Source organism: Erythranthe guttata, chromosome 10 (assembly GCF_056151865.1).
Source record: "Erythranthe guttata isolate IM_541 chromosome 10, IM_541, whole genome shotgun sequence".
In the NCBI taxonomy this organism is placed as follows: Eukaryota; Viridiplantae; Streptophyta; class Magnoliopsida; order Lamiales; family Phrymaceae; genus Erythranthe; species Erythranthe guttata.
Genome location: NC_142542.1, coordinates 15,519,466 through 15,547,043, shown reverse-complemented (window position 1 = coordinate 15,547,043; position 27,578 = coordinate 15,519,466). Strand labels below are relative to the sequence as shown.

Genomic DNA, 27,578 nt, shown 5'->3' with positions numbered 1-27,578 from the left:
TGGTGTAATTGCTCTTTCACTACATAATTATTAGCTCAAGTCAACATTAACTCTCGGAACACTTAGAGATGTTATGATAATCTATATAACCTGGTCAGCTTGATTACATAAACTTCTCTAATTGTTTTCATTGGGTCCTACATTTAAAGCGTGACCATGGTCCTAACATACTTACCACCCATGAGGTCTAACAAGGGGCATGATCCCCATCAAAAAATCTTGAGAGACTGATCCCCTCATCAAGTACATCACGCACAATGCTAAACGTAAACACATACAAGCAACGCGTCACACCAATGACAATGTCAAACAATATAAACGTCAAATGAAATAATAGTGGGCATACACATCTACTCCAAGTATGAAAATACAAGAATTATCATCTACATCGCTGCCCACATCATCGACATCCTCTACTTCTTCTCCCCCATCGAGAAGGCTCGGCTCCACCCATCGGTTGATGTCCTCATCAACCCCACCCGCGTCGCGAAAATGAGACAACTCCCACGAGGAGATAATTCGCCCAACGTCGCTATCCCATGGCGAAAAACTCCCAGTATATGTCGAAATTCGTTTTTTTTTAAATATATTTTTTGACAAGTTGGTGTCGAAATTGACAAAAAGTTCGACAAGTATGTTTCGAAAACTTTCGGCTGGATTCAAAAAAAGAAACCTTCAAAATCGACTTCGAGGTTAAAAAAAGACATAATACATATTTTAATGGGTTCATTTCGATCGTAAACTACCATTTTGTTGTCATTTGACTTTATTTTGAAAGTTTTTTGAGGTTTTTGATTTTGTTAGTTTTGAGATTTTTTATGAAGGTTTGTTGTGAGGAAGGAGGAGGTTGAGGGGTTTGTGCAGAAAGAGAGGGGTTTGAGCAATTTCGTTTGAATGGTATTGAAAAAAGAAAAATGAGATTTTAATATTTTTGTCGTATTGATTTTGATTAAGAGTATTTATGTCATTACATATTTATTATTTAATTTATTTTGGTGGTTTTGAAGTGAGGAAAAATTAATCTTAGTTTTGGGACTATTAGTGAGAACCCCCTCTAGCTTTATTTTAATGAGGATGGATCCAGCTCCGATCCTTTTCCTTTATTAGTGAGAGACCCATCCTTTTTTTATTCTCAAATTTACCCTTCCTCTATTCACTACCTACACTACTTTGATACACTTTTATTTTTGTATTTTTTTGTATTTTAATTTTAATTTTCGTTTTTTTATTTATTTCTTATTTTAAAAAAAAATATTTAAAAAACATATTTTTGTAACTTTTTATTATATTTTTTAAAAATATTTTTTTACTATATTTTTTTGTCTTCAGTTAAAACAACTATATTTCAATAAAACAACTATTATTAAAACAACTATATATCTCCAGCAACTCTCATTTATCAAAATCAACTATTTGTTAAATCAACTATTATATTCAACTAAAAAGTAATAAAAACAACTATATTGTTGCACGAAAACAACTATATTGTTGTACGAAAACAACTATATTGCTGTACGAAAAATATCTATAAACCTATAAATAACACCACACAATTTCAACAAAAACAAACATCCATTATACTATTGATTGAACACAAAATTAGCCTTCTATATAAGAATTCAACCAAAAACTCCAATTAAGAAAATTAAGATTCGAGAATTGGGTTCCAAAAAAAAATCAGAGAAGAAGAAGAAGAACAACAGCGATGAAACAATGTTGGCGGTGGTCTGTATTGAAATCTCAGACACAATATCAACCCTAGCGCCACTGCATAATCTCGTCTTTCTCTCCCTAGCGAAAACCCTAACGCCGTCCTTGACGAGAGAATCCCATGGGTGAAGACCGTCTTCTTTTCACGTCGGTGGAGGGAAGAACGCCGTTGGGAGAAGAGAGTAACGATGGCGGCGCAGAGATGGAAGAGGGTTGGAGGCGGTGGCAGAACACAGGTGGAAGAGAGTTGGAGGCGGCGATATGTAGAGAGAAAAGAGAGAGAATAATAAGAGAAATAGAGAGAACGTGAAATAGGTTTGGTTATTTTAGATATAATAGGGCAAATTAGGTATATTAGTAATATCAAAAATAATATTAATTAAAAATAAATTATTTAATATAAGGTGGGGAGTTTTCACTAATAATGAAAAGGAGGTTATATCCACCTTAATATCCTTAATATAGGTAAATGAATTGGGGGTTTTTCACTAATTATCCCCTTAGTTTTAGCTACCCAATAAATAATTTATTATATAATGTTTAAATAAAGGGTGCTGATAAATGCAGGACAAGTTTTAGTAAATATAGGACATTTTATTTTAAAAATTTAAATTCTAATATATATACCATCTTATTTTGTGAAATCTTTTTTTTTTTAGAAGTTTTCTTCAACACATTATTTTGAGAAAATATGACACAAATATTTTTGGTAAACACACTTTATTTAAATATTCAATACCCATATGTATCATTATTTTGAGAGAATAACATACCACTGACAGTGGCGGAGCCAGGATTTTCCGCATGGGTGGGCTAAAGTTTTACGGGAGTTCGGGGGTAGAGCCCCCGAAAATTTTTAAGAGTTTTTTTTTCGAAAATATAGAGCAAAATAGATAGAAATTCGTATACTTTTATTAAATTATATAAATTAAATTCTATATTGTCCAAAATATAATTATTGAAGCTCTTTAAACTACATTACAAATTTGTTGGGTGGGCTAAATAATTTGGATTAGTTTAAAATAGCATATGAAAGAATTAACTAAGCATGATTAGCATTAAAAAAAAAAAAAAAAAAAAAAAAAAAAAAAATAGGGTGGGCTTCAATCCACCCAGAAGTCAACATACATGGCTCCGCCCCTGACCACTGATCATCATTAATAACCAAGAACATAGGATTTATCGCCTTTGGAGGATGGTACAGTTGAAAGTGAGGTAAAAATTTAGTTATACTTAATATCGAATATTAAAGACAAATAAATTTAGAATTTTCTTCATATGTTTGAGACTCGAAATTGTAAAAAATAAATATAATCATTTAACAGTTAATGATAAAAATGACGAGAATTAATTTTTATATTAAAATATCTATAGATACTAAAATATGAGCACATAAATAAAAATAAAATTATAATTAAAAAAATAACCTACAATTACTAAAAATAGTTATGCATTCATCATTTCCCCTAAATAAATCTATATTTTTACATGGAGACAAAAAAACCTGTTAACACTACACTCAAAAATGCCACCCACAACAAAAAAGGAAACGAATTTAACGAGTAAGAATGTTTTCTTGCAAGAAACCAAAAACGGAAAGTAGCTGCAACTTTCATCAAGGCAGAGAACTATGGCAAAGTTACGAACATCGCTACACTGAAATAAATTTTCGACATCAACATGACTTATGAGCACCCTCTCAAATCTCCCATCAATAGAAAACGAATAAGTTTAAAAATTACATGTAATTTAGCTTTTGAATCTCTCTTACAAATTTTCTTGTAAGAGTAGAAGAATGTCACTAAATTCCTCTCCATAAATGGAACTTCTTCATCAATAAGAACTAAGACATAAAATTACTATAATCCAAGGCTAGTATGAAAACATGGTATATGCCAAACTAGTATATCATCAATCTAAGTTTTACTTTTGACGAGGGTTTTATGTGTCTTCGACTTCATTTTTTAGTCAATCTTCACCGATGAGTAGATAAGCCTCGTGAACCAGAAACAGGCGTAGAAACCAATAGTACCAGTCAGCATAAAGAAAGCATACGAACCGATCAGCATATACCCGAAATACAAGACACCAGAAACCGGCTTCGTGATATTCAGCCTCGTGAAGAAGTAGAAAGCTGCGTAAAGGAACAGATAAAGTGCAGACGAACCAGAAGTCAAATACGATCTCCACCACCACAAGTAATCCTCGCTGCACAGCTGGAAATAGCAAAGCACGACCGTGATTTCAGCACACGTCACAATCAAGATAAGGAACACAACGAAGAGGAAACCGAAGATGTAATAGAACTGGTGCAGCCAGATCGACGAAAGGATGAAAAATAGCTCGATGAACACCGCTCCAAAGGGGAGTACGCCCCCAATCAAGATTGAGAAGATAGGGTTCATGTACCAAGCCTGCTCGGGTATTTGCCTCGGGATTTTATTGGTTTTCACCGGAGGCTCAATAGCTGGCTTCTTCGAACCTACATAACTACCCACAAATACAAGCGGTACAGAAATTCCGAACCACAGCACTACTAACGCAAACATGGTCCCGAACGGGACTGCCCCAGAGGATTCCTCCCCCCAAATAAGTGCATTCAAGACGAAGAAAATAGCAAAGAGGATTGCGGGGAATATCAAAGCTGTTTTGAGAGTCATTTTCTTCCATTCGGTTCCTTTAAACATTTTGTAAAGACGGGCTGAAGCATATCCAGCGAAAAGTCCCATGAAAACCCAGAGTAGAAGCATGGCGGTCATTAATCCTCCTCGGTTAGAAGGGGACAAGAACCCTAATGCTGCGAAGATAATTGTGACCAATATCATTCCGAAGAACTGAACACCTGTTCCGACATAAACACAGAGCAAATCGGAGTTCATTGGAGGCCTGAACACATCGCCGTGAACTAATTTCCAGCCGGTTTCTTCTTGAGCTTCTTCCTGTGTTTCTAATTGGTTGTACTTCGAAATATCACGGTAGAGAGTGCGGAGCATAATCATGGCCACCATTCCCGAGAGGAAGAGGACTATCATTAAAGAATTCACAATCGAGAACCAATGGATCTGATCGTCGGCCATGTAAAGATATGTATCCCATCTAGAAGCCCACTTGATTTCACTCTCCTACAAGACAAGGACAGTGCAATATTAGAATCTTCGTAATTTATAAGATTAACTATGAAGTCCAAACGAGAAAGAGAAGAATATACCTGAAACTCCACATCGTACGTGAAAACAATTTCTTTATTCTCTTCAACCTCCTGAGGAGAATTAGAGTCGGTTACACTTCGTTTTGCATGAGGATCACACGTTGTTAGTCGTGTTTTATCATCCCATTGACCATCATGCTCATGCTTCACACTGGAGATAACAACAAATTTAAGATCAGTTCTGGGTCAAAATAGATACAGCAAAAGAATCGTTAAAACCGCATTACCTGAAAGGTTGGACTTCAAATCCCACAATTCTAGCAGCAGCAGTTTCTTCATCCTTGTGGTACTTCACAGTAAATGCCAAGTGATTGTAGATAAAATACTTCTCCTCCGATCTCTATTAGCAACAGATTAAAGAAAGACAATATTTCAAGATTCAACTCACCATTTATAAAGAGACTTTTCAACAGCAAAGCAAAATTAAATACTCACCCCAGCATAATGTCCTTTCCTACCAACATCAATACCATGCTGATAAGCCACGGACACCATTTCGGCTGTTTTATAAGGCATAACAAGAGGGAGATTATCCAAAATCCTGTCAAAAGAACCACAAAAGGAGGAGGTTAGCCATTATTGATACGGACTTAGAACGGAAGAGACTCATTCAACATGGTGATTTACATGTTCACTCGATATTCATCATCAATCTTCTCTTTGAATTCCTTCGCATCTTTGGCGTTCAGTGTCATATGGCAGACAATATTGCACATCTGTGGCTCTCGCATCTTAAACTGCGCATGTTTTGTAGTACATTATTTTTCTTTACCCACTAATTAAAAGTTAGAAGGAAGCCAACTGAATTCATCATACAAGAAATGAACAAATTACAAAGCGAAATGAACAATGTAGAGGAAACAAGTGCGGACTGCAAGAAGAATTACCACATAGGGAGAGTTCTCAATGCGATCACCACGAAGAACTTCTCCAAGATTTTCAGCACTGTCCACAATTTTCTCAGGTTTACAGTAAGGTAGGGAATAATAGGAATATGGAAGCTGTGTTTTTATTGAGGTCAGTTTGTTCACTTTCACCTTCAGTAGATCCCCCTGCATCAAAGACCACCAAGCAAACTATTCAGGTATATATTCAACAATAGACATATACACAGGAATCAGTTGAAGTAATATGTAGTAAATGAAGTTTAACACTAAAACGCAGGTATATATATTACTTTTTCACCCATAGGTTGACATTGCTGTTTTTATCGATTAACAAAAATCCATAAAAGATTATTTTCCACATTATGTTTAGGTGGCACTGTATTTATCTTCAAACATTCTTTCACGGATGTCTTCTTTTAACATTGAAAACGACATAAAAAACAAAAAGCATAGCAGTCCATGTAGTGGAAGACTAAGCTGCAAAGAAGATAAAGTGGCTAGTCAATAGAAAATAGTCCGCGAAACTCCAAAATTTTTAAGGATGTATTGTAGTAGTCAATATAATATTTACTGCTTATTTAATCTGCGATTTATTACACACAATATAACATATCAGTCACATAAAAAGTATAGTTCCAAAATATGAGGCTAAGAAAGTGTGCTTGGTAGATAGAGAACCAAAAGGAAGGAATTGGGGGAGGAGAAGGAACCAAAGTAGTTAAAATCCTAAAATCCTAGGATTTTACGATTTTACTACTCTAGAATCTTAATCCAAGCAAAATCCTTCTAGGTGTTGGGAGTAAAATCTTTAAAATCTATGAATTTATTAGGATTTAAAAATTTTACATTCGTATCGGAACTGGGATAGGGTTCAGTTTGCTTGGACCAGACTCAATTATTTTTTCTTCAAAATAAGTGAAACTCAAATAAAGCTCAACCATTTTCAGAACTCCAACTGTAACACAAACAGCAAACAATAACAAGGAAAGAGTAATCCAATTATCAACAACAATGAATGACACATGTTTTTTTAATGTTGGAACATACTTCATGCATGTTAGGAGATGTTCGGTATATTGTGAGACAAATAACATTTGGCATGCTATTTACATTGACAAGATATGTAAAATTCAAAATACTACAGTTTTTATGATCCAATTTTACGATTAAGATTTTACAGCCCCTTTTTAATTTTACATAATATCCCAATTTCCACTACTATGGAGGGAACCCGTTCTCATGATCGATAAGAAGAAAATGAAATAAGATTTAAAGGAGGAAGAATTAGTAGATCCTATTCCCAGCCCTCTTCGACATCACACCCTCAATTCTCAAATGTACTTCTAAAATTGAGACGCTTACCACGAAAATATGATTCATTATTTTCATAGAAATCGGCTTTCTCGTGGTGCCTTTTATTTCTCTAAAATTGCAGATGAAGATGAAATAAGAAATCAATAATCCTAGGAGTGGGCAACAGGGGATTTCAGAAAGAGTGACTGGAAGGGATGCATGAGTTACGAGATCAAAGGGTATACAAAATATGCATAGTTAAGCTGCTCTAATACATCTGGACAGTTGACATTGATAATCTTAAGAATCCGCATAAGCACAAAACGTGACAAAAGGGTGTACTTCTGCAAAGTTAGATTAGCACTGCACCTAACATCCTGGAACTTAAAACCCTGGGGCTGCTCTTTCAATGACTGTGATTGAGCTATTGCCACGGTCAAGATATTTTGTTGCTCGGGATGCCGCGTCGGTGAGAGCGGCCAATACGATATCAGTGGTTCTACAAATGGGAATTGGATTTGGCATTCGAGACGACCATTGGGAGTAGATGAAGAAAATACAAAGAAAAATGGGAGGTTCTCGATTATCTTTTTGGTTGAAAGATATTACATTGCAATTGACATTGGAGACGACAAATGGGGGTTAGATGAGATACATAGACCCAAAAGAGATTGATTTACACATTTGTAAGATAACCAAAAAAAAAAATTCTTCAATAATGTAAATTAATTTTTACATTTTTCCTTTAACTTCCAAACAAAATTAAAGAAAGTCTACTTCAGAAATCAAAATTCTTTGACTTCACTTTCCTTTGCATTTTCATTTTCCTCATTTCAAAATCCCCAATCCAATCAAAGGCATAAAGAGATCTAATTAATCATCTAAAAATGCCCTAAATCACAAAAATCACACTTCATATAAATGCACATACACTCGTGCTCGCCAATTATCCACACTCACGAATCAATTCAACACATAATTCAATATTCATGTATTCTACAAAGAACTAATCCACAGATATTATTAACCACGAGAAGTGTGTATATACATATATATACATATACATATAAATAGATACAGAAAAGGTGTACGCAGAGAAGGATTAACGGCACCTTGAAGAAATCCTGAGGAGCGACACCGGGAAGGTAGAACGAGTGAGCGACGGTGACGAGCAGAAGGAGCGTGACGCAAACGCACATCCGAATCGCGTGAGGCCTTCTCCCAACAACCGCCATCTTTACCTATTATACAATCACCACAGCGGAAGATTGATTGTTGAATCGAAGATCTAGATCCAACCTTCAGCTATACACTCCCCTCTCTACGACTGCGTGTATGTATATCTGTGTGCGTGTGCGACTGTGTGTAAAGGATTGAACGGAGAGAACGAGGATGAAACCGGAAACAAGGTAAGAAATCCAACGGGGGAAAGAGTGCAAGGTTTTACTTTGCATACAAGGAATGAGAGGTATTCACCGTCGGATTGGGATCGATTTTGATCTGATGGCTGCTAATTTTTTCCTATTAATTAACCACGAATTAGTTGACTGAGGCGTTGACTTCTGGAAGTGACACACTCCTCATCCTATATAAATAAAACTTTAATTTGGACATGATTTTTAGGTTATTTGTCTCAAACACATGACACTTTAGTTTTATATTAAAAATAAATTAGTGTACGGGAAATGAACATTAAATTAAAATAAATATTTTTAGACAATATTTTTAAAATATTGGATGAAATTAATTCAATTTATTAAAAAAAAAAAATTAAACATTATATTTTGTTCGTTACATCAAATTTTATGAAGTTAATTGTAATTAGAATTTTTTTAATTAAATAAATAAATTTGATAAATGTTTTTTTTACTATACGATTATATTCCCTTAATTATGTAATAATTTGTTTTGTTTAATCATTTTTATTTATTTAAATTAATACTACATCAATAACATTGAATACACGTCAAATTTGACTATTTGAAGTTTTGAACATGTATGACTTAAGAAATCATACTCTAATTCTCACAAAATATTCTAGATTACGTGGAATATTCTCTCGTTTGTACTCGTTTTACCTCATTTGAACTTCATATTTTGAAATAAGATCATAATATATGTCTTTTGGGCCGGTGCATCAAAAACTGCATTTTTACACAAAATGAGTACAAACTAGATAATATACCACGGAATCTACAAAATTTTGTTAAATTCAACACCATAAGGGCGGGACACCTAAGAAAATATATAATTGAAGATTCGTTGTAAATATTAGTATTTTCACCTTATTTTAGGGTGGCCGTTTTCCAAGAGAAAAACAAATACTAATTTATATATTCTCAAGTCTCAACTAAGAAATTAAAAACAACTTAGAAAATGAAAACAAAAGTGAACAAAGAAAGCATACAAATTAATAAATAAAAGTTGTGTTTTTGGTCAACAATAATACTTCCCATCCCTGTCAAATCAGTCAAACTTCAACAATCACATCACAATCAAGAACAAGACAAAATCCTGAAACCCTAAATTCCACTTGTTGGCCCAATTGGACCCATTCAATATATTTTTGTTAATAATAAAAACAAAAACCCTAATTCTTGATCACTTAAACACCAAAAAACAAATACTATAATTAGAAAGTTTCTATATTTGAGCCCCAAAGTCCCAAACATGAACAACCCCACTAGAAGAACAAGCAGCCACATACCTCTCATCAACAACAAGTGCATCACAAAACTCCCCAATTCTCTCTCTAAAACTATACATATACCCCCCACTCTCTATCTCCCAAACCCTAATCACCCCTCCACCAAACACCACCCCATATCCACCATTCACACACCCTAACACCAACCCTCCTCCTCTAACGGTGAACCTACAAATCTCCGTTAGATCGACCACCCTCCGCAAGGTGGCGGCCCCACGGCTGTCAGCTATCAGGGCTGAGTCAGCGTTCGAGTCGAACGAGCTGACGATAATGCCCCTTGACCGCACGAGTTGTTGTTGTAGTTCGCCTAAGACGAGGCCTACTTGGTTTTGTAGGTCGAACACGATGACTCTGAGGCTAGTGCATGCAATAACTGCGCTATCGTGGTTTGTGATCCGGACTCGGCCGATGACGTCGTCGGTTATTTCGGTGAGTGAATGCCAACCCATTAGTGCTTCGGGATCGGTGAGTGTTCCTCCGATGAAGACTAGCTCTCCCGTTTCGTTGTTCCATATGTGAAAGGCGCGCCCCGGAACACCTGAACAATAATGGACGACATGCGCTTATATATATACACGAATGTTTGTATACTAATTCGAATGAACATAAGTAAGTAAATATAAAAATTTCGCAAAAGGGCAAAAATGAATTAATTAAAAAATTAATTATATAGAAAAAAATATATGAAAATTTCGCAAAAGGGCAAAAATGAATTAATTATGACCAAGAAAATATACCAGCATATAGTCCAACCCACCACCGGTTATTACCGGTGAAGTCGACCAGAGCGCCGTCGTTCACAACGTTGCCCATGTGGGCCCTGCGCAACGGCCCCGCGCCGCCGCCGTTAATGATTGTGGCATGAATATCGCCGTCCAGCGTGGCGAAGACAAGACTAATGTCCGATAAGATGATTCCCGACACGGAACGAGAAAACCGGCCGATCCGATCTCGGTGCTGAGGGTAGAACGTGGACAGGTGGCGGCTGCTGGGGAGGTGGAAGAGGCGAACCGCACCGTCGGAGAAGCCGGCGGCGAGGTGGTGGTCGGAAAGTGATAGCCGCCGGCAAGAATGTTGACCAGTGTTGTTGTCATTGTGGTCGTAGTCGTCTGGGGGGATGTAATATTGGAGGGTGGTGTGGCCGTATCTGCGGCGGCGGAAATTGGCGGCGGTGCGGTGGCGGTAGATGTACTCGTCCCGCCATGTGTGGCGGAGGAGGAGGTGGTTGATGTTCCAGATGCGTTGGGTGAGGTTCTGCCATAGAAGCTCTGAGCGAGATATGGCCCTCCATGTTGAACAGACCTGCATTTAATTTTATTTTATTATTAAAATATTAATATATAATTTTTTTTTTTTTTAGTTTTTAAAAAATATAGAAAAATCTTTTTTTTTTCTTCTAAGTTGAGATACTTATTTAAATTTAAGATAAGATAATGCAACTCTCTACAAACATGAAATTCAGAAAATTCGTTTAAAAATAAACAAATGATTTCGAGTGATTAGCAAGTGGATTAAACTGATAAAATTCAAAAAGAAAAGTGGATTAAGATGAAAATTAGCAATTTTTAATTCACTTGAAAATGTAATAATGAAACAAATTATACAAAAGGACTTTTGATAGGTTGCAAAGTAATTTCTAACGACATAATTCCAAAAATTCATACAGTTTAACAAATTATCTCCTATTCAATTTCACAACTTGTTACGTTTTTTCGGAATTTATCTAGGAAGCGACAATAAACCAAAATAACAGTGATTATCCCGATTTCCAGGTAATTTTTTTGAAAAAAAAAAATCTGGTTATTTTATGTTGATTAACATGGAATCCCCATTTGCGATACAGTTAGAGACATACATGATTCAAGAATCGTAGAAACTTAAAATTTACATCAAACCCGTTATCATATGAGTCAAAATATTTGCATTAAGAGAGATTTTTTTCGTTGAGAGAAAGTAAAATTTTAAAATAATAAAAAAAAAAATATAATAAATTTTAAAATATCACTTTAAAAAACCAATCAATTTTCACTCACTGCAAATAGTGAAAGTATATATTGTAAGTGAAGTACCGAGAGAGTGGGTTTGGAGTGGTCTCTATCAGTATGCCGAAAGCAAGTTATACTGAATAAAAAATGACAGAAAACAAGCTGAAAATATCATTTAATTGACTAATAATAATTGAAGAGCATGGGATTTATTTATTTGATTTATATATATATATATATATATATATATATATATATATATATATATATATATATATATATATATATATATATATATATATCTAAAAAAGAACCCTTTTCTATTTCAGATCCGCACCAAAAGGGTGATCAAATCAATCCTAAATTGGCCATTTTTCTTACCCAGAAAAAAAGATTTTCTGCACTTTTAGCCCTTTTAGATTTCATATCTATACGTACACGTACAACTATATATACAAATTTTATATATTTCTGTATGTCTTGTCAAAAGGGAATTAAACTTCACATTATTTTCTAACTTTTAAATAATAATATAATATAGAGGCTAGCAGTTCTTTTTTTTTTTTTTTTTTAAATAAATCCCAGTTTTGTCTCACCAGTTCGCCGGCCGGAACCAGTAGCCAATCCAGGATTTTTCCCAAGGATGTTCAAAATTGTAGAATAAAAAATTTAAATATCACTTTATAAAATAGTGGACCAAAAATTTAAAATTTGCAAATTTTAGGTGAATTGTAGAAATATTTAAACAGAAAAATGTTAGGATTTGAAAAAAATACGTACACGTACAACTCTATATACAAATTTTATATATTTCGGTATGTCTTGTCAAAAGGGAATTAAACTTCACATTATTTCTAAATTTTTAAATAATAATATAATATAGAGGCTAGCAGTTCTTTTTCGTTTTCAAATAATTCCCAGTTTCGTCTAATCAGGGATTGCCGTCAATGTATGAAGAAGACATTTACCACCTCAGCTGCTGCTGCACACCCTAGACCATAGCCAGATCCGTCACTGGCCGGAACAGAACTGAAACAGTGCGCTATTGAATGGAACTGGACACAACAGTGTACCGCGACATTCCGGCGAACCATGCGTCTGACTAAATCCTTGTCTTGTAAATTTTTGTCCCTCTGTTGGGCCCCAGCGGGGATAGCACGAACTCCACATTGGTATGATATTGTCCAGATTGGGCCGGGCCCAACTGGTTTTGCTCTTGGGTTTCCCCAAAAGGCCTCATACCAATGGAGTTACTATCCCCTCTTTATAAACCATAGATCTTTCCCATATTAAACCGATGGGGGACATTGTTTGCACCTCAACAATCCTCCCCTCGAACAAAGTACCACATAGGTCGGACCACAAAGGACCACCGAGCCTCCCCTCAATTTGCGCCTGGGGCTCACACCATCTTTGTTACAGAGCGCACCGAGCCTCGAACAAAGGAACACCGAGCCCTCCCACCTGGAGCTCGTCGAGCCGCCTGCCATTTGCGCACCGGGAGCTCACCATTTTTGTTCGGCACCGAGGATTCGGGAATTTCCACACAGATTCCGGCAATTTCCACCACATGGTTAGGTCTGGGCCATGGCTCTGATACCACTGTTGGGCCCCCGCGGGGATAGCACGAACTCCACATTGGTATGATATTGTCCAGACTGGGCCAGGCCCAACTGGTTTTGCTCTTGGGTTTCCCCAAAAGGCCTCATACCAATGGAGTTAATGTGGGACATTGTTTGCACCTCAACAATCCTCCCCTCGAACAAAGTACCACACAGGTCGGACCACAAAGGACCACCGAGCCTCCCCTCAATTTGCGCCTGGGGCTCACACCACCGAGCCTCCCACCTGGAGCTCGTCGAGCCGCCTCCATTTGCGCACCGGGAGCTCACCATTTTGTTCGGCACCGAGGATCCGGCAATTTCCACCACATGGTTAAGTCTGGGCCATGGCTCTGATACCACTGTTGGGCCCCCACGGGGATAGCACGAACTCCACATTGGTATGATATTGTCCAGACTGGGCCAGGCCCAACTGGTTTTGCTCTTGGGTTTCCCCAAAAGGCCTCATACCAATGGAGTTACTATCCCCTCTTTATAAACCATAGATCTTTCCCATATTAAACCGATGGGGGACATTGTTTGCACCTCAACAATCCAAAAGGCCTCATACCAATGGAGTTACTATCCCCTCTTTATAAACCATAGATCTTTCCCATATTAAACCGATGGGGGACATTGTTTGCACCTCAACAATCCTCCCCTCGAACAAAGTACCACATAGGTCGGACCACAAAGGACCACCGAGCCTCCCCTCAATTTGCGCCTGGGGCTCACACCATCTTTGTTACAGAGCGCACCGAGCCTCGAACAAAGGAACACCGAGCCCTCCCACCTGGAGCTCGTCGAGCCGCCTGCCATTTGCGCACCGGGAGCTCACCATTTTTGTTCGGCACCGAGGATTCGGGAATTTCCACACAGATTCCGGCAATTTCCACCACATGGTTAGGTCTGGGCCATGGCTCTGATACCACTGTTGGGCCCCCGCGGGGATAGCACGAACTCCACATTGGTATGATATTGTCCAGACTGGGCCAGGCCCAACTGGTTTTGCTCTTGGGTTTCCCCAAAAGGCCTCATACCAATGGAGTTAATGTGGGACATTGTTTGCACCTCAACAATCCTCCCCTCGAACAAAGTACCACACAGGTCGGACCACACAAAGGACCACCGAGCCTCCCCTCAATTTGCGCCTGGGGCTCACACCACCGAGCCTCCCACCTGGAGCTCGTCGAGCCGCCTCCATTTGCGCACCGGGAGCTCACCATTTTGTTCGGCACCGAGGATCCGGCAATTTCCACCACATGGTTAAGTTGCTCTGATACCACTGTTGGGCCCCAGCGGGGATAGCACGAACTCCACATTGGTATGATATTGTCCAGATTGGGCCGGGCCCAACTGGTTTTGCTCTTGGGTTTCCCCAAAAGGCCTCATACCAATGGAGTTACTATCCCCTCTTTATAAACCATAGATCTTTCCCATATTAAACCGATGGGGGACATTGTTTGCACCTCAACACCCTCGAGCCAAAAGGTGAATTAAATTGAATATATTATATAACATGTTTTAGGGCATGCTTCTTGATATATGTGATTTGGGTGAAAGATTGTATTTTTTATTGGTGTTATACTTATAATAATAGCTAGCGTGCATGATTTTAGACAATTGTTTATTCAAACCTTTTTTCTTCAATAAAGCCAAACATATATATATATATATATATATATATATATATATATATATATATATATATATATATATATATATATATATATAAACAAAGACAAATATATATAGAGATAGAAGAAAAAAATATATATGAAAGGGTACCCGGAATATGTGGAAGAGAGCTTGGGCAGCTGCAAGGCGGCCAAGGTTGAGACCTGCATCAATGGCCACTTTGTATGCAAAAGATTCGACAAATGGCTCCGGCCAAACCCCGTAACTATTAATGCTCGCGGATAATCTCATCCTTGTACGCGACGACGACGAAGATCCGCTGTCTACTCTTTCGACTTCTTCGGAGGAAGACGGTGTTGACATGTGCGTGTAATAGTGTTAACAGAAGAAACCGAAAGGTATAATATATGGGGACACAAGGACAGAAATAAACAAGGGCCCAAATTAAAAATGGGGGACTGGTGTTTATTTGTGCAGTAGTTCAGGTAACTTGATTAGGTTAATGAAATTCAAATAAATAGAAGCAAATTGAAGGAAGGGGGGGGGGGGCAAAAAAAGAGATGAATTTTCCGCATGCAAAGTTCAAAATGAGGAGCTGGTGTATATATTTAGTTGTGGGTCAATGTTTATATATATTATATATATATATTATATATATATATACAGGTTTCGGAGCCACTTGCATGCGCAGGTTTTGCATGGGGAAGAGAGCGAGTGATCTCTCTTGTTCATTAATTAGTGACGTGTTGCCTCTTTTTCCATCTTTTAGATCAAAAACAACAAACATTACAATAGTCGTAAAAGATTCATTCATATTTTTACCTTTTAGTATAAATTCATAATAATTTTTATTCCCTCTGTCCCTTATTGTATGTTTTTTTTTTATATTTTGTCTTAAATTATTTGTCATTTTAGAGCTTCAATAAGGTATTAAGTGTATTGTTTGTAATTTTGTTCCTTATCACTCTTAATTAGTTAATTAAAAATGATTAATGACAAGGGCATTTTAGTATTTACTATTTTTTTTTGTATAATCTATGCATATTTATTGACTACTTAATCTCGCGTAACCACCCAAAATGACATATAATAAGTGATGGAGGGAGTAATTCCAAAATTGCCATTTTTCTTTCCATTGCACGCCATGCGACCCCTAACTCTTTTTTCATTTTTTTTAATAATTAATTTTCATTTTTTTTATGGATCCAACTGAGTTCCAACAAATGTACTGCTCACAAAAACACCTGCTCGAAGCGCCGTCACCTTGAAAAAAGTTTAAACTCAAATTTGAGTTTTTCGAGCTCGAGTTTTTTTTAGTTGTTTGTCAGCTCACGAGCCGGCTACGCGACCAGATAGAACGGCATCAGGACGCGGCCGTGCACCGCCTTTAGCACCACCAATTTCGAAGAAGTCTGCCGCGTCGAAATAGTGAGAAGAGAAAAGGGATGAAGAAGGCGGAAAATTAGATTAGAGAAAAAAAGAAGAAACAAAGAGAGAAGAAGAGAAGAAACGATCAAATCTATAAAGAAAAAAAAGGCCCATAAGAAAAGAGAAAGTTAGAATTGAGACGATTATAAATCATCAAATGTAGTATTAATAGTTTACTTCTATTAATTAGTCAAATTAGAAAAAAATGAAGGTTCCTCTCCTACATGAATTTGTCAAATGGGGGAAATTCTAGTTTTCCCTTTTTCTAGTGAAATATTGAAGGCAAAGAAAAACAATATTGGTGAAGTGTTGCCTCTTGAATGAACTGTTTTATCCAGTGTTCTGAAAATCGGTCGAGACGGCCGATTAATCGGTCTCCGAGGCGGAGGCGGTTCCAAACTTTTACGATTTTAGTGTAAATGTTTGAAAAATTGGATTTTTGCCTGTGAGGCGGTTTTAGGCGGTCTGAGGCGGGTTGAGGCGGTCAAACCTTTAAGGCAGGTCAAACTTCGGTGGCAAAAATCGGTCAAAAATTGTTTTTTTTTTTAATAATAATTCAAAATAAAAGTTGGGATTTTAATTTTAAAAAAATGAGTTTATGCTTTATTTTGTTTATATTTGTTGGCGTCAGATTTCTGTTACTGAAGATTGAAGAAATTCGTGATACGTGGAAATTAAAGATTGACAAATATTTGTTTTTCATGTTTCTTTTGGAATTAATTAGAGTCCTATTTCTGTAATATTGTTATTAAGACTTAGATTTATTTCCATGTATTATATTCTAGTTAGGTATCTTTTGTACTAGAATAGAAGTAGAAATCGACTAGGATTATATTACCTAGTTAAATCGATTTCTTAGGGCCCACGTTAGGTTTAGGGTGGTGATTTTGTGCCTATATAAGGCCATCAAACTCATATGAGTCCCATGGAGCTTTAATAAGAAAAATCCTAGCATAAAGGCTTTGAAGGGTGCAGCTCGTGCTGCAGCCCTGTCTGCACATTATGTGTGGCAACATGACGGAGTCTGCACGCCAGGTGTGGCAACAGAACAGGTTTCTTCTACCAGGCCATAAAGAAGATCGGCGTTTCGGGAGAAGTTCTAAAATGATCTCGGGAGAGGTCGATCCGCCATTTGAAAGAAGTTTAACATTGGAGGAAGTCCAAGAGTGCGGATGGAGGAATTGCTTTGATTATCAACAAGTTCGAGTCGTGTGCAAGAACGGCATATTACATAAAGAGGGAGTCTTTAGTGTTTTTATTAAGTCCTATTAATGTACACTTAAATCTGAACTAGTTTTGCAAGTCCTCGTGGATGTAGAGTACATTTGTATCCGAACCACATTAAATTCTTGCGTTCTTTATTCTGCTTTTAGTACGTTTATTACTGTGACAACACAAGAATTTTGTTACCACACGTCCACACCTAATGTTGTAACATGTAATCTATCTCAACAGATAAGTAGATATTCATAGGCATTTAAAATCAACAATATTAACTATTATTGTAAAAGAACTAATGATGTATGCCAGGAATGTTCAAGAATAAATGTAAATTAAAAAAAATGTTTTTTTTATTTATATTTTATAAGAATATTTATGTATTATGATCTTATTATTATTAAACTTTTATTATGTTATTAGAATATATACATGATGGAGATATAATTATGTATAATCTTTTTATATATGTTTTGACTATTTATAAATAGTATCTAGAAATATATTACATTAAACTTTAAAAAACTGATTTATTTCCGATTTATCACCAATTAATCACTGCCACATTAATTAATAGTGAGTCGGTGTCTGACGGCCTCCAATCCAATTGCCGCTTCTTACAACCTTGGTTTTGATAGGGGTTTATATGCATAGATGCATGCAAAAATTTGTATATATATATATATATATATATATATATATATATATATATATATATATATATATATATATATATATATATATATATATATATATATATATATATATATATATATATATATATATATATATATATATATATATATCTGATAAAATTATTTCCATTTTATTTATATTTTCTTTCAGACTTAATTAAATAGTTGGACAAAACGAATTTGTTCTTTATTAAATTTTTACTGTAAAAACAAAATATAAAATATTTGTTTTCTTACTAAAATGAAAGTTGAGAAGAAAAACGAGAGGTGTATTATTATCAAATTACTATAAGGAGAAATGATTTTAATTTGAAGAGTTAAATATGTACATTTGTTAGATTAATATGTTACATTTTATACTATAATTCTTTTTATGATAGCGTAAACCACACTATGGTAATCATGTGTTACAAACTCCATTTAAACATCTAACGACTATTTTCTAATAATATTTAAACTTGGGTCAATTGATACAAGTTCACTTGTTCCAACCTCTATAAAAGAATTTTTTTTTTTTTTTATAATGAAGGAACTCGCAACTAATCATATAGATGCACAGGTTAAACATAGGGGTGGCCCCGGACCGTGGGGAGGGGGGCCAGGCTCTATGGGGCCCAAAATATGTTAGGTGTTTTTATAAATATAATATGTTTGAATCTCTATTACTATTTTCAGCACTCGTTTCTACTACTAACAAGAAAGATCCTCATTTTTTTTTTGACTTTTCAACTCCCTCCCCTTTCGACTAATGTTTTTAACTAATTCATTTAGTTTGAAAATTTTACCCACACTTACTCCAATTATATCTTTTCATTCCAATTTTATTTCTCTCGGTTCAACCTAGTATTATTTTATGTTTCTATAATTTTATACTTTAATTATTTTTTTAATCATTATTGATTTTTTATTTCCTAACTTTCAACTAATTTTGTTAAAGTAAATATTTCTTTTTTTTTCTAATCTATTTTTATTAATTTGTTTTGGCTAAAAGAAACGCTATTTCATGAAGAGGCCTCGTTAATAAACTTGATTACCATATAAATTTTGACCATATCTTGATTTATGGGTGTCATCCTTGCGCAGGCGCCATACTAATCTTCTTTGTATCGTTCCAATTTTAAAATTTATTATTAAATATGTTTATATTTTACATATATATTTTTCAAAAAATAGGGATACTGTGCCGAACCCTATGTTATAATATATTTTCTTAGGTATCGAATCCCATATTATTTAGGGGCACAATTCTATGTTTTGCTTCGTGCCTCAAAATACGCCAGACCGATATACACTCCCGTATATCAATTTTCTAATCATACGAGAGATGTAAACCACATTAGTTAAACCACGGATCAGAAGCAGAGAAAAATTGGTAATAATTAATGTGAAAAATGAAACGTTGCATGCAATAAAACAACTGTTTGGCAGTTAGTTGGGCGTAGAATTTTGACTCAAGGTAAAGTAAGTAGGGCCCGCATAAGAAGGGGTAATGTCCAATCAGATCGATCAGCATAAAGTTCTTTTTGCTCTCTGTCATAATTAATTAATTGTCTTGTTTTATTAGTATTTAATTGCAATGGCAACAGTTGTAATTAAAGAGAGTATTTGGGTGGGGCCCTGTGGGGTCCGCCCTCTCAATTCGATTCCATTTGTTTTTAAAGTAAAAATCACAGAACTTTCTGACACTGAAGAACTGACAAATTAATTAATTTAAATTAGGGGCAGAGAGAGAAGAAGGACTTGGGAAACATTTTCTCTCAAGTCAAGAGGTGAAATTAGGGCCTATACCTACTTCTAGCTCTCTACCCAACTCAAAACTCATTTTATTCTTTAAAATATTAGGGATTATTATTTAATTAGAAAAAACAAAAAAAAATGTTTCCTATTTTAGGGGACCCCACCCCCTATGTCGGAGGATGTAAATCATACTTATGAGACCAAATTTACCAGAGATTAAAGTCCAAAGTGATCCGTCAAACTATGAAAACTCTTTGGGGATGTTTGGTTATGTTTTCAAAAAAAAAATTCTAGTTTTCAAAATTTATGATGAAAAAAGTATATGTATTGATTTTTTTGTAGGAAATGAGAATATGTTTGGATGAAGCTGTATTTTTAGTTTTTATGTAGATGTAAAAATGAGAATATGTTTGGTTGTGCTAAATTTTCTCTACGAAAAGTACGTGTATATAATATAATGATTAAGGATGGTGATGGTGATTATTATTATTATTATTATTATTATTATTATTATTATTATTATTATTATTATTATTATTATTATTATTATTATTATTATTATTATTATTATTATTATTATTATTATTATTATTATTATTATTATTATTATTATTATTATTATTATTATTATTATTATTATTATTATTATTATTTATTATTATTATTATTATCATATATTTATTTTATTTTTAGTATTATTATTTTTGTTATTTTTTTTTTTTTTATATTCTTATATTATTATTATTATTATTATTTATTAGTATTATTATACTACTTCTACAATGAATAATAATAATAATAATAATAATAATAATAATAATAATAATAATAATAATAATATTATTATTATTATTATTATTATTATTATTATTATTATTATTATTATTAGAAAAGAAAGAAATTGAGAGGAGAGAGGGTGTAGATATTAATGAGGAGAGAGGGTATAGATATTAATGAGGAGTGATGAATACAAGGAGAGAAAATGAGTTAGTAGAATAAAATATATAGGTTAGTTAGTAGGTTTTAGTAGGTTTGAATTTTGAAAAAAATACGAATAGTGTATTTTCAATAGAAATTTGATAAGAAAAAATAGAATTTTCTGAATAAAATTATCAAACAAACATGATCTCGGTTTTATGAATAATATAAAACTAAAAATTGTGTTTTGGAAATAAAAACAAATATCCCCTTGACATCATGTACTTTGATCGTTGGTTTTTTCTGCATTGATCTTCACCACATATTCAATGTATTTAGTTTCGCCACTCTCTCAAATCTTATTTTCTTATGTTTTCTCATCTTTCTTTTATGGTCAGTATTGAATGCGTCTTGGTATCTCTTGGCGACATACATGTTTGACTATGTCGATGGTTGTACCATTTTTGTTCTCTGCTTTGTGACAATCCTTTTTTTTTCCCATCTATATAGCAAATCTTTTTTTGAAAGAGAAAGTAAAACAAACTCATTGGAATCTCTTCCTATTTTCTTCAGATCTCTATTCTTCTGTGAAGGAGTGAGATCTGCATGAGATCCAATTCTGAATGAGGGAAACACAAGAAAATTCAAAACAAGTGAGATTCAGGGTTGAGATAAAGAGAATTGATCAAAAATTGAGTGGTTCTTGTCAGACTTAGGGTTTCGGCGATTATATTGGGCTATTGATGACAACATCGATGGATTTTAGATGATAAAATGTGATATTGGAAACCGAGCCGTAAACAAAAAGCTTTAACATTTTCTTCATATAAGTTTTACTATATGTAGATTTTATTTATAAGTTCTTTTTGTTTATATTTTTTTTCTCTCTTTTGTTTCTTAGTTAATCTGTAATCCCTAAATGTCATTCACATACGCTCATTATGTAATACAGTAATAGAATAGGATTATGTATTTATCTTCGAGTTCAAATGGGTGCCCAACACAAATAATAGCCGTTTGAACTTTCGTTCGATCTGGCTGTTCGCAGTCCATAAGGCATTGAACTATAGCCGGCCTTTTCTAAAATGAATTTAACACACAATGTCCTGAATTCAGAAAATGAAATATCACGATGAAATATATATATATATATATATATATATATATATATATATATATATATATATATATATATATAAGATGAAAATATATGAAATGAATTTAACGATTCTTACAAGCTATGGGGCAAACATGAAAGAGAAAAACAAAAAAGAAACGGAATTTACTCGAGATTATTTTTTATATTATATGGGCTAAATTACGAAGAGTTGTTCAGTACCCATTCGACTAATGTGGAAACACCGAACCCTGTTGCGTTTTTCTTCTTGTCGCTCCAAACAGGTCCTGCCATGTCTATATGCATCCACTGCACTTTCTCGTCCACAAACTGCACGGTTCCACAAACATATATTTTTAGGTGTTCATTTTCTTCGTTACCACTAAGGTTTCATTTCGATGAAATGAAAAAAAATATTTTCATTTAAATTAAATTAAATTCCTAATAACGAATTCATCGACTTTGTCTCAACATAGTCGTTCCACGCTATTTTTAAATCACTTGTTCCCAAATTAAACACAATTTTGAGCTATTGTGCTGGATTTCAAATTCATCGTTTATGTGGAGACATTTAAATTAAATTAAAAAAAAAAAAAAAAATGTATATACCTGCTTCAAGAAAAGAGCTGCGGTTATAGCACCACCTTGACGACCACCGGTGTTGACCATATCAGCCACGCCCGATTTCATCGACTCCCAATAACTTTCTTCCATCGGCATTCTCCAAAATTTCTCCCCGCTAACCTCTGAGGCTCCAAATACCTCTTTTGCCAGGTCATCGCTCAGTGTAAAAACACCTTTTTTTTTTATATATTTTATTTACATTAAAGAAAACAATTATTACATTTTTCTATAAAAATTTTTTTTTAAAAAATGAAGGATGATTAGTGTGAACAATCAATCCTACCAGCAATAGAGGGTCCAAGAGCAACTATACAAGCCCCAGTCAGTGTAGCCAAATCCACTATCTGCACATTATTTATAAAAATAAAAATAAATAAATAAAGGTTCACACAGCAATACATTATCACATAAAGGACTAGAATGCAAATAAATGAGACTCTTTAGTGTATATACCTTGTCTACGCCTTGATTACAAGCATAAACCAAAGCATCGGCAAGCGTAAGTCTTCCTTCCGCATCGGTGTTGTTTACCTACAAACAATATTTTGATCGACTAAAATAACATATACAAAAGTCGAAGCCGATAAAAATTCGATCTTTACATTTTTGGAACTAAATCTAGCTTCATTTGCTAATGGACCGTAACGTAATGGAAGAAAATGATTTGACGAAGCAAATGAAAAAAAGAGAAAAAAAAACCCGATAATTACCTATAATTAAAAGTGTAATTGGAAATGCAGCTAATTAATTACCTCGATTGTCTTTCCGTTTGAAGCTGTGAGAACATCACCAGGTCGCATACCCGTTCCACTTATCATATTCTCGCAAGCTGCTACAATGAAGTGCACCTGCATAAAACATTATCAATCATTAAAAAGATTTATTTCTCTAGCTAAATTCTTTAATGAAAATAATAATAATTATCCATGAGCGTCGTACAAAAAATAACAACGGACTAAAAAATAGCAAAAATCGGCCTAAATTAATTAAAAAAAAATATAATAATAATAATAATTAACTAAAAAAATAGCGAAAATCGGCCTAATAAATAAAATTTAATTTATAATTCAAAAAAAAAAAAAAAAACTACCTCTACGCCAGAAGGTTTAATTTGAGCGAGAGCTTTAGCTGCACCGAGTACTGCAGCTGAGCCACCCATATCAAATTTCATCAGTTCAATCATTGAGCCGGGTCCCGCCTTGATATTGTAGCCACCGCTGAATTATCATAAACCCAACAATATTCAAGACTACAAAAACGAGACTATGAGCTAATAAACACGCCCATTTTTCTTCACACGATTAAAAAGCCAAAAACTTTCATTTATTTTTACAAAACGGAAAAGAAAAAAGAAACATTTATTCACCTGTCGAAAGTCAACCCTTTGCCAACTAAAGCCAGCTTGGTTTTGACTTCTCCACCAAGAGGCTTATAACACAAATGAATGAAATACGGAGGATTGGCTGATGCTGCAGCTACACCTAAATACGAGCCCATCTTCAATTCTTTGCACTGCTCTTCGTCCAATATTTTTGCAGTAAAAACATCACTGTACTCTGAAGCAATCCTCGTGGCTTCTTCAGCTAGTACACCTGAAATTTACGAGAAAAATAAATAAATAAATATATTTATTTACAAATACTTTTTGTGAGAACAAAATGTGAAGAGATCGAACGAACGAAAAATAATTACAAACCAGGGGTGAGTACATTAGGCGGAGCATTTACGAGCTCTCTCCCAAATATGATCCCCGAAGAAAGACCTTGTGCGTATTTGATTTTTTTCTCGATTTCAAGCCCACTACCAAGACCGATAATCTCCACTGATTCGAGCGATGGTTTCTTCGATTCGGATTTGAACCTATTATCGTCGAAAATACCCAACATTGCTCCTGTTTTCGTTTCAAACATCCCATGAAGTAATTACATTCATTATCGAGAAAACAAAAATAGATTAATTCACGTAGGCCTCGTTTGGTTACTGCTATTAAGTCCTATAGACTAAATAGCAGGATTTAGTAACTGAAGCTCGCAATTAACTGCTACTATCCAATAAAATTGCGATTCAATTTTGTAAATAGTAAATAAAAAGGGAAAAAGACATTTTTTTCCAGAAATATTATAAATTAGAATATGATTATTTTAAATTAGGGAAGTCATTGAAAAATGACATATAATATCTGATTTTAACAACATGGTCCGTTCGGTTACCACTATTAAGTTCTAACGACTACATAATAGAAGCTAGTAAGACGTTCGATTGACAAGATTCGTACTTATTCAAAACCTAATGCACACAATTAAATGCTGCTATTTCATTAAACTAGTAGCACCCTCCTGATAGATTAATTTTGCAGAGGGCAAGGCGAGTAAACAAGGAAATGACTATTTTATCTTTAAAAGTAAGAGGCTTTCTAGACAGGAAAATCAGATGCTACACCTGGTTATTTACACTGGGTGAAATTGAACTGTAGATCTACACGTAATCACACACACACACACATGTGTATGTGTGCTTAGTGGGTAGTTATTTGATCAAATCTACGGTTCAAATCCACCTGCTGAGAATAACCTGGGGTAGCATCTAACTCCCCTTCTGGACAAATCGCATAAAATAGCATAACAAAATCTAACAGATTTAATAAAAGATCTAATCTAACGAACCGAACATCTTTCTAATTAAAATAATTAATATGTTAGTAGGGACTTAATCCAATCTGTCCAATCCAATCCAATCCAATCCAATCCAATCCAATCTAGATAAGCAAACGAGGCCATATATAGGATTCGAGAATATAAATATACCAGTAGCTATTGCCGAAGCAATACCAGCCTTCAATTCGACGGAGATTCCATCACAAGAAGCAAGTGTGACTGCAACATTACTCGCCTGCACGGACTTGGCTGCATTTGCAACAGCCTCGCCAAGACCGCGGTAAGCTACCACGGGTGGTGATGCGGCTGATCCGAGCCCAATTAGACCGACCCTTTTCGAACCAAGACCGGTAACCCTAAGAAAAGTCGACTGTCCAGCCTTACCGGTGAAATCCTCCTCCGAAGAGGCTTCGGATAACAATCCACCCAAGTAGGAATCTAGCTTCTGAAGTGTCGGATTTTCGAACTTCGAATTTTTGTCTTTTGACATGTCCTTTTCGGTGACACCCACTGCAAGAATGTCTCCTTTCCATTCTACTAAATCGGTTTCTTTTGCAGCAAATGAGATCTTAACAAAATTCAAGAAACAAACCAGTTTAGTAAAGTTCCATATATATATATATATATATATATATATATATATATATATATATATATATGGTTTCATTTCATATGAATTTACCATGGATAAAAACGTAGGCAAGCTTAAATTGTTAAATTGGGAAAAATTAACCGAAAACAACTTGCAAAGAAAATTCAATTACAAAATAAAGATAATTCAAACAAAGAATTAAAAAAATAAAAATAAATAAATGAATTCAAATTTGAGTTATTTTGTTGGGAAGAAAATGGATTACCTTTGGTGGGTCGGCGTTATTGGGTTCAGTAAGGCCGAGAGTGGCATGAGCAATGGAGTGAGACATGCGCTTTGCTCTGGTGGGAGAGAGGGGTCTGATTGCAAAGGAAATATCAAAGATGGGTCTGAATCGGAATTTCGTAAAAACCGAGGGACGTGAATTGTAATAATAAGAAGAGGAAGAAGAAGAAGAAGATGAAGAAGGAAGGGTGAGGGAAGTGGAAGCTACTCTAATGGCGGCCATTTTTAAACGTTCGACTCTGGTGATATGGAATATGGATAATATTGCCAAGAAACGCTTGGTTTTTGGCCTACCAAATCTTTTGATCATTTACTAAAGTTTAGTGTAGAAAATAAATATTTTAATGAAAGAATTTGATATATATATATATATATATATATATATATATATATATATATATATATATATATATATATATATATATATATATATATATATATATATATATATATATATGTGTGTATTTTCAGAAAAAAAAATGAAATAAATATTTTTATGGGACTATTAGCGAGATCTCCAATAGCATTTTTTCAATAAAGATGGATCCAGCTTTCCTTTATTAACGATAGGTCCACTTTTTTTAATTCTCAAATTTACCTTTCATTATTATTAACTCTCCACTACTTTAATATCTATTTCATTTTCTTCTCTCTTTTTTCAATTTTATTATTTTTATTTTCCAGTTTTTTGTTTTCATATCGATTATAAAATTCCGAAAACAGCTATAAAATTTTCGGAATCAACTATTTCCGAAATCAACTATTTCCAAAATAAACTATTTTAGAAATTGACTATTTCCAGAATTAACTATAGATTACTGAAAACAACTATTTTTTTTTTTTGTTCGTTTATTTCTCGAACCAACAATTAAAAAAAATTAGTTATTTTTAATAGCAGGTTTACTAAAATTATATCAACTACAAATTAACGAAAATCAACCATAACCAATTGAAATCAACTAAAAATTTATCAAATCAACTTTAAAATTATCTAAACCAACTATAAAAATAAAAAACAACTATAATTTATCTAAATCAACTATAAAATAAAAAATCTCAATTTAAGAGATTAAACAACTATAGTTCAATCCAGATGCTGGACATTACAGTCGCATATCCATCGAGAAAGGGCTATATCTCCACCGACCATGTGTTGAATTCGAAGGCTGTGAGGGTGATTTGTTCCATCGTCACCGTCTCAACCCCTCCCCAACTTCTACATTCCAATGACTCTCAGGTGAAGAAAGGACGCAAATCCCTTGCGTCAACCGTCAATTACCA

At 34.5% G+C, this 27,578-nt stretch overlaps 3 protein-coding genes and 1 non-coding gene across 4 annotated transcripts; all 4 read right to left on the bottom strand.

The window, feature by feature from the left end:
* Positions 1 to 3,395: 3,395 nt before the first annotated feature.
* On the bottom strand, positions 3,396 to 8,706 carry LOC105960247 (transmembrane 9 superfamily member 9). The gene is made up of 7 exons (XM_012984414.2): positions 8,211 to 8,706; positions 5,806 to 5,970; positions 5,546 to 5,655; positions 5,354 to 5,459; positions 5,146 to 5,258; positions 4,919 to 5,069; positions 3,396 to 4,832 (listed from the first exon to the last, which is right to left on the bottom strand). Exons 1-7 carry the CDS (start codon positions 8,331 to 8,333, stop codon positions 3,675 to 3,677), a joined length of 1,926 nt encoding a protein of 641 aa, XP_012839868.1. The 5' UTR covers positions 8,334 to 8,706; the 3' UTR covers positions 3,396 to 3,674.
* An 826-nt stretch (positions 8,707 to 9,532) lies between these two features.
* LOC105960226 (transcriptional regulator STERILE APETALA) lies at positions 9,533 to 15,392 on the bottom strand. The gene is made up of 3 exons (XM_012984398.2): positions 15,180 to 15,392; positions 10,543 to 11,107; positions 9,533 to 10,343 (listed from the first exon to the last, which is right to left on the bottom strand). Exons 1-3 carry the CDS (start codon positions 15,390 to 15,392, stop codon positions 9,742 to 9,744), a joined length of 1,380 nt encoding a protein of 459 aa, XP_012839852.2. The 3' UTR covers positions 9,533 to 9,741.
* A 4,015-nt stretch (positions 15,393 to 19,407) lies between these two features.
* LOC148767685 (U6 spliceosomal RNA) lies at positions 19,408 to 19,506 on the bottom strand. The gene has a single exon (XR_016034142.1). It is a non-coding gene; the product is annotated as a U6 spliceosomal RNA (small nuclear RNA).
* Positions 19,507 to 22,235: 2,729 nt separating this feature from the next.
* LOC105960245 (leucine aminopeptidase 1) lies at positions 22,236 to 26,631 on the bottom strand. Its single transcript, XM_012984412.2, has 10 exons — positions 26,278 to 26,631; positions 25,571 to 25,988; positions 24,463 to 24,657; positions 24,133 to 24,358; positions 23,857 to 23,983; positions 23,519 to 23,614; positions 23,220 to 23,297; positions 23,050 to 23,110; positions 22,752 to 22,939; positions 22,236 to 22,472 (listed from the first exon to the last, which is right to left on the bottom strand). Exons 1-10 carry the CDS (start codon positions 26,605 to 26,607, stop codon positions 22,344 to 22,346), a joined length of 1,848 nt encoding a protein of 615 aa, XP_012839866.2. The 5' UTR covers positions 26,608 to 26,631; the 3' UTR covers positions 22,236 to 22,343.
* Between the last annotated feature and the right edge of the window lie 947 nt (positions 26,632 to 27,578).

Excerpts from the sequence above, each read along its gene's own strand:
- LOC105960226 (XM_012984398.2), bottom strand. The coding sequence starts at position 15,392 with ATGTCAACACCGTCTTCCTCCGAAGAAGTCGAAAGAGTAGACAGCGGA. Across the intron at positions 11,108-15,179 it reads CTCTCTTCCACATATTCCGG|GTCTGTTCAACATGGAGGGC; the intron begins GTACCCTTTCAT and ends AATTAAATGCAG. Across the intron at positions 10,344-10,542 it reads GTGGGTTGGACTATATGCTG|GTGTTCCGGGGCGCGCCTTT; the intron begins GTATATTTTCTT and ends ATTATTGTTCAG.
- LOC105960245 (XM_012984412.2), bottom strand. The coding sequence starts at position 26,607 with ATGATCAAAAGATTTGGTAGGCCAAAAACCAAGCGTTTCTTGGCAATA. Across the intron at positions 23,615-23,856 it reads TTAAACCTTCTGGCGTAGAG|GTGCACTTCATTGTAGCAGC; the intron begins GTAGTTTTTTTT and ends TGTTTTATGCAG. Across the intron at positions 23,111-23,219 it reads GTAATCAAGGCGTAGACAAG|ATAGTGGATTTGGCTACACT; the intron begins GTATATACACTA and ends AATAATGTGCAG.
- LOC105960247 (XM_012984414.2), bottom strand. The coding sequence starts at position 8,333 with ATGGCGGTTGTTGGGAGAAGGCCTCACGCGATTCGGATGTGCGTTTGC. Across the intron at positions 5,460-5,545 it reads GATGAATATCGAGTGAACAT|GATTTTGGATAATCTCCCTC; the intron begins GTAAATCACCAT and ends TTCTTTTGACAG. Across the intron at positions 5,259-5,353 it reads GGAAAGGACATTATGCTGGG|AGATCGGAGGAGAAGTATTT; the intron begins GTGAGTATTTAA and ends TGTTGCTAATAG.